Source organism: Delphinus delphis, chromosome 5, assembly GCF_949987515.2.
Source record: "Delphinus delphis chromosome 5, mDelDel1.2, whole genome shotgun sequence".
Taxonomy (NCBI): domain Eukaryota; kingdom Metazoa; phylum Chordata; class Mammalia; order Artiodactyla; family Delphinidae; genus Delphinus; species Delphinus delphis.
In genome coordinates this window covers 96,743,091-96,756,652 of record NC_082687.1, presented here as the reverse complement: position 1 = coordinate 96,756,652, position 13,562 = coordinate 96,743,091, and the positions used below count along the sequence as shown (strand labels likewise).

The 13,562-nt window shown below is 39.0% G+C and overlaps 1 protein-coding gene and 1 long non-coding RNA gene across 5 annotated transcripts in view; one reads left to right on the top strand and one right to left on the bottom strand.

The window, feature by feature from the left end:
- C1QTNF7 (C1q and TNF related 7) overlaps positions 1-2,769 on the top strand; it is a 124,930-nt gene extending 122,161 nt beyond the window's left edge. For all 3 annotated transcript variants that reach the window (XM_060012792.1, XM_060012790.1, XM_060012791.1), the window contains exon 3: positions 1,610-2,769. In XM_060012792.1, coding sequence (XP_059868775.1) covers positions 1,610-2,241 — 632 coding nt within the window. In that variant the 3' untranslated portion in view covers positions 2,242-2,769. The remainder of the gene's footprint in view (positions 1-1,609) is intronic.
- Positions 2,193-13,562, bottom strand: part of LOC132426069 (uncharacterized) — a 181,007-nt gene continuing 169,637 nt past the window's right edge. The window contains exon 4 of one of the 2 annotated variants that reach the window (XR_009519586.1): positions 2,193-2,305. This is a non-coding gene — a long non-coding RNA (uncharacterized lncRNA). Of the gene's footprint in view, positions 2,306-2,836; positions 2,934-13,562 lie in introns of those variants that run through there. The other variant, XR_009519585.1, reaches the window with a different exon arrangement.

Below are 13,562 nucleotides of genomic sequence, written 5' to 3'. Positions count from 1 at the left end.
CAAAATACTTGATGTTTTAAGGGTAAAGCTTTAATTCTCCTGAAACTTATATTATCCAGAACACTTCATTGCTAAATTTGCCAAATAACTGAAAAATGATCAAATTCATACATTGATGTATGTGTAATATTCAAATAAATGATATCAAAGCACTATCAAGATAAAAGGTTTAGCTTAATAAAAGTTCCTGAGAACAAATACATAGTTAAGAGTAAAAGTACACAATATAACAACAATATGCTTTCCCTGACTACAAAAGTGCATTACAAATTACCAATCATTTGGATACTTTTCAAGACAATATTTATGGAATGGATTTGGCCATAAAATTGAATGACATATTTTATGCTTTTAAGTCACTGTTATTACATATAAGGTTTAAAAATTAAATAGATTTTGCTTATCACTTTCAACCCATGGTCACAATTTCTCTACATTTAGCCTATGGTTGACCTGTAGATATAAATATCTGAACAAACAGAAAATATTCCAGTATGATGATTTTGAATTTGTTGAAATCCTTTCACAGCCCTTATGTATTTTCTACAAATATGGAGACCCAGAGAAAGTAAAGGACTTGCCTAAAATAATACAACCATTTAGCTGTAGAGCCAAAAAGAATTAAAGGTTTTTTATTTCAGCCCCAAAAGTAAGAGGCATTTTGATGAAGGAGAAACATCATTAGGCTGAGACTTGGATTCCAGTCCTAGTCTTGCTACTGAAGCAAGTTTCTTCACCCTTCTGGGATTCAGTTTTCTCCTTCAAAAATGAACTCCTGCACAGTGGTGGCAGTCACTGTTGTTTGGTTATCATGACATATTGAAGAGCCCCTACTGTGGTGCACTTTACAAATGACACTCTGGCCACTGCCCCAGATGTTCAGATGCCAGAGTCAGGCAGGCATGAGTTCAGATCACAGCTCCATCACTCCCTAGCTCTGTTTCCTTGAGCAAACTAATTTCTCCATGGCTCAGTTTTCTCATCTACAGCGGAAGTAATAATAATTCTTAGTTCATAAAGTTGTACAGGGCTTAAAGAAGATAATGCATGCACCTAAAGCATTGACCCTGATACATTGTAAATGTTCAATAAATATGAGCTAATCTCACTTTAACTTTTTATTGGGTTGGCCAAAAAGTTCGTTCGGGTTTTTCCAAACCCAAACAAAACTTTCTGCCCAATATTAATAATCCTGATAGAAGTAGAATGGTGCATAAGACTAAGTAGCCCTAAGGATTCATCTTGTTCTGTCTTCCCCCATGACCTCACTCTGGGGAATAATATCATGCTCCTTGAATTCCTCCTATAGAGATAACTATCTATATGTGTCTAATTTAGCAGCAGGTAATCTGTCATCAAAATGATGGTTACTTATTTTAAATTAATCAGGTTTTAAATGATTTCTTACATATTCAGGAAAATTTTCTTGACATTTTGATGAAATTTTTCTATTTCCATTTTAGTGCATCAGTGATTTATTTAAATATTAATTATGTAGTAGTATACTGTTGAAAGTTGACTGAGAAAAACAATTTAGGGTATGTGGGCATGTTGTTTGTGACTCTATATTTACAGAAACTGTTAATTAAACTATAAACTCTTTTTGAAGGTTTGAGAGGTAAGACTGGACCACTGGGCCTTGCTGGAGAGAAAGGGGACCAAGGAGAGACTGGGAAGAAAGGACCCATGGGACCTGAGGGAGAAAAAGGAGAAGTAGGTCCTGTTGGGCCTCCTGGACCAAAGGGAGACAGAGGAGAGCAAGGGGGCCCAGGGCTGCCTGGTGTTTGTAGATGTGGAAGCATCGTGCTCAAATCTGCCTTTTCTGTTGGCATCACAACAAGCTACCCAGAAGAAAGATTACCAATTATATTTAACAAGGTCCTCTTCAATGAAGGAGAGCACTACAACCCTGCAACAGGGAAGTTCATCTGTGCTTTCCCAGGAATCTATTACTTTTCTTATGATATCACATTGGCAAATAAGCATCTGGCAATTGGGCTAGTACACAATGGGCAGTACCGGATAAAGACCTTTGACGCCAACACAGGAAACCATGACGTGGCTTCAGGGTCCACAGTCATCTATCTGCAGCCAGAAGATGAAGTCTGGCTGGAGATCTTCTTCACTGACCAGAATGGCCTCTTCTCGGACCCAGGTTGGGCAGACAGTTTGTTCTCTGGATTTCTCCTATATGTTGACACAGATTATCTAGACTCCATATCAGAAGATGATGAGCTCTGATGAGGACTGCTGGTCTGAATGTCCCAAGATCCTTGTGGCAGACACACCGATTTAATCTGGGGCCCTGGAAGGTGGGACAAGCAGAAATGAGATCCAAAAAGACACCCACTCAGATTCCAGAGAATTTACAGATAGTTCTAGCAGAATTTATTAAAACAGGTTGAACTACCAAACCATTGAAACCACACCAAAATGAATTCTATAAAACAATAACCCCAGATATGTTTTCTCAAAAGTGATGTTCATAAATATTTAAACAAATTAAAGACAATGTTACAAATTTTCTATTAAATTCCCTGAGTGCTAAAACCAGCTGGCAATGATATTATATCATTAAATCTTCATACAATTACATTTTTGCCTGTTACTTAAGAGAGTCATAACATCCCAAAGTCCTTGACAATTCTCAAAAAGTAAAAACCCAAAGGTAAGAGAAGCCAAGTAATTTCAAGCAAGCTAAAGAGAAGTGATTATTTTACTATATTATTCATTCCTTCATGCTTGTATATATTCACTCAACAACTCTTTAATGAGCCCATATGAGCCAGACACTCTGATGCTGGGTCAGATTTAATGATTTAAAACAATATCTGTACCTTCATACAGGCTAATGTGTGATGAGCACACTCTCACAGTTCAGTGTGATGAGCACCATGGCAAATAAAGTGACTGGATGCTGGAGGCATCTGTTCCTGGGGGTGGGAGGCAGAGAAGATTTTACACATGGAAGGACATTATGTGTGCTAAGTGTATATTATTAAGTAGGTGAGAGGTATGCAAATAAAACAAGGAATTCAGAAGCTGCATTCTCCCCATCTCATCCTCAAACACCATCAGGAATGGGTGAAAAATCTAGAGATACCCTGGGAGGGGTAATGGAAATGAAGAGAAACAAGTTACAGAGACCAGTCAGTAGATCATTCTCCTAAATTCTTTATTGTGATGGTTACCCGGGACATATATTTGTCCTCTTAGCTTTCTCACAGATAAGAGCACTACTTTACATTATAGTAAGACATTATTTCTCATGGATTTCCCAAGTATTAAATTCAAATAAAGCAAAGCATATGACCATTGATTTATGAATAAGTTGATGGGAGGAGTGAACAGGAGGAGAAGAGGGTGTGACCAAATATCTAAGCAAATAGCTGTCTCTTCAAAGTTTCACACATACCTTAGTTCCACTTTCTCTTAGTGTCAACATCTTGTTCACGACTGAACTGCAATTCCTCAGTTAATCTCACCCATAATACTCTCACCCACACTCCCTTGGCTGATAGTAATGGTGTTCTCTTGCTCCTCCTTTTTGGCGTCATCTGACCCTCCTTCCATGTATTCCTCTCTTTACTCTTTCATTTAATAAATATCATTTAATGCCTCTTATGTGTGAATCATCACATTGGGTTCTGTGAAGGCAGAGCAACACCAAGATGAATATAGAGCAGCCCCTGCCATCAACTTTCTAAGGACATAAGAAAGGAAATGACATGCACACAAACACAAATACCTAGAATTCTGGAAATAAACATGCTGAAATATGCTAAGTGCTAAACTGGAGATAAAGACAAAATATTTTAGAAGGAATGCTGAGGGGAACATGTTAACTCCAAAACTGGGATGTAAGAGAAAACAACTAGGGAAATCTCTACCCCCTTGGCCTGAAGTGACAGATAAGAAGTGGAGTGGCCAAAATGGAGAAAGGGCACGTCCAACAGAGGGAACAATGGGGACAAAGCATGAAAGTGAGAGCAGAGACCAAGAAGAAGAATCCATAGGCCATATTTCAAAAATCTCAATTGTCTACCTGAGGATCGGGGAGTTTATTCATAAGAAAGTGTGAAACCCCTGTGTGTTCCAGAGCTGGGTGCTACTATTATCAAGGGTGAAATTTACAATGATCAAGCAGCTGTACATAAGGGCAATACTTCCTTCTCCCATCTTGCAGATCTATCTTGCTTTCATCATCTTCCTCTGCCTACCATGCATTAACCACTTGTTTCTCTCCTCCTGAGTCAGGACATGTATCTGGGAGACCAAGGTCAATAAAGATTAGACAAAGAGGAGAGGGAAGAGGTGTTTGAGATAGTCACCTACCTCTAAATAGCATCTGAACCTGGAATTCCAAACTATAAAGTATTTTAAAAAACAGCCAATGGAAGAAGCTAATGTGGGGAACAACAAAATATGGGCCCTTTGAGAACTATGGAATTTGCTGGAGAAACTGAAAATGGCGAATTCATTGCAGACAGTCAAAACCCATAAGAATATTATGTAATTTAAATTTTCTTATGATCATGAACCTTTAATGCATTCATTTTTGGATGTTGTTTACTTACTTATCTCTTAAAAGTTTTTCATTACAAAACCTACTTTCAGATCCAAAAGGATTTAAAGCCACTTACAAAGATTGATAAAATACAGAAAGAACACATTAGTCAAAAACACATGAGCACAAAAAAAAACCCAGTTAGCAGAAGGAAAGAAATCATAAAGATCAGACCAGAAATAAATGAAAAAGAAATGAAGGAAAAGAGCAAAGATCAATAAAACTAAAAGCTGGTTCTTTGAGGAGAAAAACAAAATTGATAAACCATTAGCCAGACTCATCAAGAAAAAAAAGGAGAAGACTCAAATCAACAGAATTAGAAATGAAAAAGGAAAAGTAACAACTGAAACTTTAGAAATAAAAAGGATCATGAGAGATTACTACAAGCAACTATATGCCAATAAAATGGACAACCTGGAAGAAATGGACAAATTCTTAAAAAAGCAAAACCTTCCGAGACTGAACCAGGAAGAAATAGAAAATATAAACAGACCAATCACAAGCACTGAAATTGAAACTGTGATTAAAAATCTTCCAACAAACAGAAGTCCAGGACGAGATGGCTTCACAGGCGAATTCTATCAAACATTTAGAGAACCTGTTCTTCTCAAACGCTTCCAAAATATAGCAGAGGGAGGAACACTCACAAACTCATTCTACAAGGCCACCATCACCCTGATACCAAAACCAGACAAAGATGCCACAAAAAAAGAAAACTACAGGCCAATATCACTGATGAACATAGATGCAAAAATCCTCAACAAAATACTAGCAAACAGAATCCAAGAACACATTAAAAGGATCATATGCCATGATCAAGTGGGGTTTATCCCAGGAATGCAAGGATTCTTCAATATATGCAAATCAATCAATGTAATACACCATATTAAAAAACTGAAGGGGAAAACCCATATGATCATCTCAATAGATGCACAAAAAGCTTTTGACAAAATTCAACACCCATTTATGATAAAAAAAAAAAAACCTCCAGAAAGTAGGCATAGAGGGAACTTACCTCAACATAACAAAGGCCATATATGACAAACCCACAGCCAACATCGTTCTCAATGGTGAAATACTGAAACCATTTCCTCTAAGATCCGGAGCGAGACAAGCTTGCCCACTCTCACCACTATTATTCAGCATAGTTTTGGAAGTTTTAGCCACAAAAATCAGAGAAGAAAAAGAAATAAAAGGAATCCAAATCAGAAAAGAAGAAGTAAAACTGTCACTGTTTGTAGATGACATGATACTATACATAGGGAATCCTAAAGATGCTACCAGAAAACTACTAGAGCTAATCAATGAATTTGGTAAAGTAGCAGGATACAAAATTAATGCACAAAAATCTCTTGCATTCCTATACACTAATCTTGAAAAATCTGAAAGAGAAATTATGGAAACACTCCCATTTATTATTGCAACAAAAAGAATAAAATACCTAGGAATAAATCTACCTAAGGAGACAAAAGACCTGTATGCAGAAAACTATAAGACACTGATGAAAGAAATTGAACATGATACACACAGATGGAGAGATATACCATGTTCTTGGATTGGAAAATTCAACATTGTGAAAATGACTATACTACCCAAAGCAATCTACAGATTCAATGCAATCCCTATCAAACTACCAATGGCATTTTCTACAGAAATAGAACAAAAAGTTTCACAATTTGTATGGAAACACAAAAGCTAAAGCAATATTGAGAAAGAAAAATGGAGCTGGAGGAATCAGGTTCCCTGACTTCAGACTATACTACAAAGCTACAGTAATCAAGACCATACGGTACTGGCACAAAAACAGAAATATAGATCAATGGAACAGGAAAGAAAGCCCAGAGATAAACCCACACACATATGGTCACCTTATCTTTGATAAAGGAGGCAAGAATATACAATGGAGAAAAGACAGCCTCTTCAATAAGTGATGCTGGGAGAACTGGACAGCTACATGTAAAAGAATGAAATTAGAACACTCCCTAACACCATACACCAAAATAAACTCAAAATGGATTAAAGACCTATATGTAAGGCCAGACCCTATAAAACTCTTAGAGGAAAACATAGAACACTCCATGACATAGATCACAGCAAGATCCTTTTTGGCTCACCTCCTAGAGAAATGGAAAAAAATAATAATAATAAACAAATGGGACCTAATGAAACTTAAAAGCTCTTGCACAGCAAAGGAAACTATAAACAAGATGAAAAGACAACACTCAGAATGGAAGAAAATATTTGCAAATGAAGCAACTGACAAAGGGTTAATCTCCAAACTTTACAAGCAGCTCATGCAGCTCAATATCAAAAAAAAAAAAAAAAAAAACCCCAATTAAAAAATGGGCAGAAGACCTAAACAGACATTTCTCCAAAGAAGATATACAGATTGCCAACAAACACATGAAAGGATGCTCAATTTCACTAATCATTAGAGAAATGCAAATCAAAAGTACAATGAAGTATCACCTTACACTGGTCAGAATGGCCATCATCAAAAAATCTACAAACAATAAGTGCTGGAGAGGATGTGGAGAAAAGGGAACCCTCTTGCACTGTTGGTAGGAATGTAAGTTGATACAGCCACTATGGAGAAAAGTATGGATGTTCCTTAAAAAACTACAAATAGAACTACCATATGACCAAGCAATCGCACTACTGGGCATATACCCTGAGAAAACCGTAATTCAAAAAGGTACATGTACCACAATGTTCATTGCAGCACTATTTACAATTGCCAGGACTTGGAAGGAACATAAGTGTCCATCGACAGATGAATGGATAAAGAAGATGTGGCACATATATACGATGGAATGTTCCTCAGCCATATAAAGAAATGAAACTGAGTTATTTGTAGTTAGGTGGATGGACCTAGAGACTGTCATACAGAGTCAAGTAAGTCAGGAAGAGAAAAACAAATACTGTATGCTAACACATATATTTGGAATCTAAAAAAAATAAATAAATGGTTCTGAAGAACCTAGGGGCAGGACAGGAATAGAGACACAGATGTAGAGAATGGACTTGAGGAAACGGGGAGTGCAAAGGGTAAGCTGGGATGAAGTGAGAGAGTGGCATGGACATATATACACTACCAAATGTAAAATAGATAGCTAGTGGGAAGCAGCTGCATAGCACAGGGAGATCAGCTCAGTGCTTTTTGCCCACCTAGAGGGGCGGGATAGTGAGGATGGGAGGGAGATGCAAGAGGGAGGAGCTATGGGGATATATGTATATGTATAGCTGATTCACTTTATTATAAAGCAGAAACTAACACACCATTGTAAAGCAATTTTACTCCAATAAAGATGTTAAAAAATATATTAAAAAAAAAAAGCAGTTGAGAAGAAAAGGGCAAAACTAACCAAAGTGAGGCTAAAACAAAACTGTGTGTACATGAACATGCTTGTACCTATGTTACACATTTATAGAACCTGTGTATTTCCTTGTATCTGTGTGTGCAAAATGGCATCCTCAGGTCATTCATCACTGTGAATGATGTTGTTTGTCGTGGAAAAAAAAAAGATTCCATAAACTTTAAATATACTTTTTCTCTGCCACTCAATGAAAAAGATCATGGACATAAATACATTTTACATATTAGCTATTTGTTGTTTTATACCTTCCTCTCTCTCTCCTTCTGTAGTTCCACTTTCAGTAAATGGCATCACTACTCATCATGTCACCAAAGCCTAAGAGTTAGTCTATGTCTTCCTTCCCTTCCCCAGTGAATTTTGTTCAGCGTAAATGTTTATGGTTCTAGCACCTGTGTGTACATTTCTGAGTCATTGCAGCTTTCCATTCCCAATGCCAAAGTTTCATTCATATACTCATCACCTCTTCCCCCGACTAGTAAAAACTTTTTAACTGAGCCTTTTCCTATGGCCACAACCCTCCAATCCATCCTCCGCATTAGGTTAGATCTATCCTTCTAAATTATACATATGGCCATGTCACTCCTCAGCTTAGAAGCCAGCAATGTCCCTCCAATCTCTACAATATAATATGTGTCTTGAACTTATTTGGGTTTTGCTACCTGACATGTATATCCTTTTTCTGGTATTCATACCCAATTTCCTCCTGAAGGACCACCATCCTTTATATGCTAAGTCTTTAAGCTTCTAAGTAGAATTGACTTATGCAGTTTGTAAATCTCAGGCTTGATCAATCAGACATAGCATTCTGCTCACCAAAATAATTCATTCAGGTGACTCAAACAGAACCGTGAGACTTTGCTTGTACATCTGTAAAAGAGAATCTCCTTCTTTCCCAGTGGACTTCAGCCTGTAAAACTCTAACACATCTTATGATAACAAAGCATAATACCATATGAGAATAGAACAACACACAGATGAAGTCGCAAAACAGAGATAAAGGGAGAAAAATAGTGCTCAGAGTCATCACTTGGATCCTGATCTAGACATATCTATAATAGCCAGCTCTTCCTTTGGACTTTTCAGTTATGGCTGCCATTAAATGCAATTTTCACTTAAGCCCTTCTGAGGTGGGTATTCAGTCACTTGCAAAAGATGCTATCCTACCTAATATTAATGCAAGCAGCCTTTAGCTAGGCACATTAGACCCTTTGGGATCTAGCCTCTGCTGACTTTTATAGTCACATTTCCAAAAGTCACCCACATGCAACCTATAATTAAAGAAAATGCAGATAAATGCAGTCCCAGGATGCCTTGCTCTTACATGCCTCAGGACCTTTGCACACAGTTTCATTTGCTCATAATGTCATTGCTGTCCTTCTCTGCCTGGCCAGGTCACCTTTCAAAGCTCAGCTCAAAAGTTACTTCCTTATCTCTTATATTCTTATTCCTATTCCCCTGTGCACAAGGGGAATCACAGGTGACCTCATGTGTCTTCCTTACCATCTGGGAACTAGTGCATAGTCACAGTAGCAATAGTGAACACTTACTGAGCACTATTTCAAGTGTTTCACGTGTATCAACTCACTCAGTCTTCACAACAATTATTCTCACCATTTTACAGATGAGAAAACGGAGAGACAGAGAGGTTAAGAAACGTATAAGTGTCACAAGAAATAGTAAGTGGCACAGTAGGCCTAGGCAGTCTGGCTCCAGAGTCTACTTTTTTAATCATCATGCTAGGTCCTTGTCCTATTTCACACTCATTTCACAGCAGTGCCATCACCATATAGCTGGTCCTACATGATGTCTATTTCTACATCTGTCTATCTGATGGAGGTTTTGCCCTATCATCTTTACATTCCAGGACTGGACACAGTGCCTGCCATAATATGTGCTCAATAGAAAATGGGATGAATTAATCAGTGACAAGTTCTTTTCAAATACAATTTTTCATGTGGAGAGAAAGAGATCGCAACAGAAAAGCCCTATGACTGTCCTGTGCATTAACCAAGACTCTTGAGATGACAACTGACAGAATCCAACTCAAACTGGCTCAAGAAGAGGGAATTCACTGAAGTCACATAAAATTCTAGAGCCATATCTGGGTTCTCATTCATTATCACCAGGATTTCATCTCTCCCCATCTCACAGATCACCTCTCCCCAGTGCAGATTTCACTTTCAGGCAGGCACCTGCCACCGTGGCAAAGACAGCCACCAACAGCTCCAGGTTTGCATTTTGCAGCCTCAGCAGGAAAAATACATATATTTCTCTTTCTCAATAGTCCTAGCAAAAGACCTGGGGATGACAGCCCTTTAGTTCTGCTTGGTCCTGCTTGAGTCATGAGTATGCCCCGTAATCAATGATCAGCTAAGTGGAATGTGATGTTCCCATTGGCTGGGCCATGTCATATGTCCATCCCCAGAGCTAAAAGCAGAATCAGTCCCACCTAACTCGTATGGAAAATAAAGGTGCCAGGTCTAGAAAAAGGGAGATTGTTGATGGTCAGTCAAAAGCACCAGGTGACCCCTGTAGGTTGATTTCATATAAAATCAAAACCACATTTATTTTGTCTGCATGATGCAAAATAAATCTGTTGCCAGAATGATTTTTCTCTGAGATAATCTAATTTTTTATAATATTTTGTCAGACTTGACTAAATATTGTATATTCTATGAACCTGGCATCTGTGATGATCTCTTGCTACAGGCTGTCTTAATGCTAGCTCCCAGTCAACACTTTTAATGAAAGAATGTATTATTCTCAATTGAAATCTTCTTCTCCCCCTCCAACCTTCAGATTTTTTACATCAATACCCTAAAATGTACAATAATCTATGCAGTTATCTTTGATAATTATAAAAAAAGGGGAGAAAGCATCCTTGGAGATTAGTCTCTTTGTAGAATTAAAAGATGGCCAGTAAATCCAATTCATTTCTTGGCCAACAAAATAACAGCACTGAAATGGGGGATTGAAATGCTATCCTAGCTTATAGACTGGCTATATCGCTGTCCTCATGTTTTCCTTCTTGTTTCTTGAAAGATCATCAATTGATGCCTAATGATACCAGCAGCTGTCATTTACTCTGTGTCTTCTTAGTAACCAGTACCATGCTGGGTCCTTTTAGCTTTGTACCTTATTTCATTCTCAGGAAAAACAGTGCCTCTCCCACCTCTCTCTCCCCCTAGAAGGAGGAGCATAGTGTGAACATGTCAGGACCCCCAATCCTGGGATGTTGCTTAAGAATGACAAGGGATGAGGTCAAAGTTGAGGCCACATACCACAGTCTCTATGGGTTCTTGTCTCCTGGGAACATGTCACTCAGGGTCCAAGAAAGGAGCAGCAGGACACACTCAGAAGGATTTCCCTATGGAGAGTTCAGTGGAATAACTGGATTCAGAAGTGCAGGCAAGGTTAAAAGAACCAAGTAGAGGTGTTGAGGTATGCAAGCACTAGCAATGGCAAGAACCATCACGACCCCGAGGTCTGAAGGGCAGAGGAGGCAAGACTCGTTGCTGAGTGCAGCAGAGAGCAGAAGACTCGGAAGACCCTCCTCCAGGAAGCACACCTGGAGAAGAGCCTGGACACTGCTAGAACCAGGCAGAAGTGGAGAAGAAGCCAAGGCAGTAGATCTCTGACCATGCTCTCCTCCACCCTCCAGTCTCCTATCTGTCCTCCCCCGACCAAACCCAACAGCTCCGGGAAGCAAGGGAGACTGGGTGATTCCATGCACAGAAAGGGGATTCTCATGTAAAGAGCAGTACAAGGAAGGATAGAAAATTGATGGGGAGTCAAGAATTAAGGTGGGAGCAAGTGGAAATTAAACAGCACAGGGATCCTCTCTTTAATACCTTCCCTCTCTAAGGTGTGGAGAAAAGGGAACCCTCCTCACTGCTGGTGGAAATGGAAATTGGTACAACCACTATGGAGAACAGTATGGAGGTTCTTTTAAAAATGAAAAATAGAGTTACCAGGTGATCCAGCAATCCCACTCCTGGGCATATATCCAGAGAAAATCATAATTCAAAAAGATATATATAGCCCAATGTTCATTGCAGCACTGTTTACAATAACCAGGACATGGAAACAACCTAAGTGTCCATCAACAGAGGGATGGGTAAAGAAGATATGGTGCATGTGTACAGTGGAATATTACTCAGCCATAAAAAAGAACAAAATAATGCCATTTGCAGCAACATGGATGGAACTAGAGACTGTCATACTGAGTGAAGTAAGTCAGACAAAGACAAATATCATATGATATAGCTTATATGTGGAATCTAAAAAAACAGTACAAATGAACTTATCTACAAAACAGAAATAGAGTTACAGATGTAGAAAACAAACATGGTTACGAGGAGGTAAGGGTGGGGAGGGATAAATTGGGAGATTGGAATTAACATACACACACTACTATATATAAAATAGATGACTAATAATAACCTGCTGTAGAACACAAGGAGCTCTACTCAATACTCTGTAATGGCCTATATGGGAAACGAATCTAAAAAAGAGTGGATATATGTATATGTATAACTGATTCATTTTGCTGTACATCTGAAACTAACACAACATTGTAAATCAACTATACTCCAATAAAAAAAATTTTTTTAATCCCTTCCCTCTCTAGATTCTCTCCAAAACTCCATAGATGGGGTGCAATAGAACTGGTTCCCCATCTTGTTAAGGGCAGAAGGGAAACCTTCTAGTGCTGCTTAGGGCTGACTGTTAGTTCATGCACAAGGAGCCCTCCAGTCTCAGAGGGGTCCAGCTCAACTTACAAGAAAATTACACTGGAGTTTGGGGCCAAGACCTGGCAGTGCTGAAGAGATGTTGATGAAGTGTCCCCTCCGTAAATCCCTCTCCTAAACTTGCAAAGGCCACAGGCAGCTGGTTGTGCATTCAAGGGTTCAAGATTCTACCAAATAGCTTTCCAGCTCATCATGAGTTAACTGCTCCCCCTTCCCCATTAGAAATGAGAAAAGCAAGGCTCAGAGCCATTGAGCAAGGAGACCAGAGTCAAGCCTTAATACACATGGGGTTCGAAGTCCTGCCTACTCACCTCCAACCCCCATGCTCTGTCATTAGCACACACACCTCACTCCCCACCTCTAAACACCACTTCATTGAGACACTGTTTCATAGATAGATCATTGCACTATGAGGGAAAAGCTTCCTTCCTCAATCCTCTTACTTTGATGCTGGTAAATATCCTTTCCCTCCTACTTCAGCTGGGAACTAAGCTCGTCACTATCAGGACATGCTCAAGCACAACCAAGATATTCAGTGTGGCTAGACGAGGCAACTTTTAAGAAGCCAAAACTGCACCAACTTCCCTTGCTCTGCAAAAGGGACAAAGACTGGCCCTAAGAGATTGGTGCTGGGTCCGTGGGTCTGGTTTAGTTCTGCCAAGGAGAGCCCAGGCAATCTTTTAGCATCATCATTATATCACATGCTTAGAAAAATCGGGCAGCCTGAATGCCTCAGTTTTCTTTGCAAGACAGTCTCTATAGTAAACACACACACACACACACACACACACACACACACACACACACACACACACGTTCTTGTCAAGATTAATCCAAACAGAAGCCAGGAGCAAGCAGGACAACCCT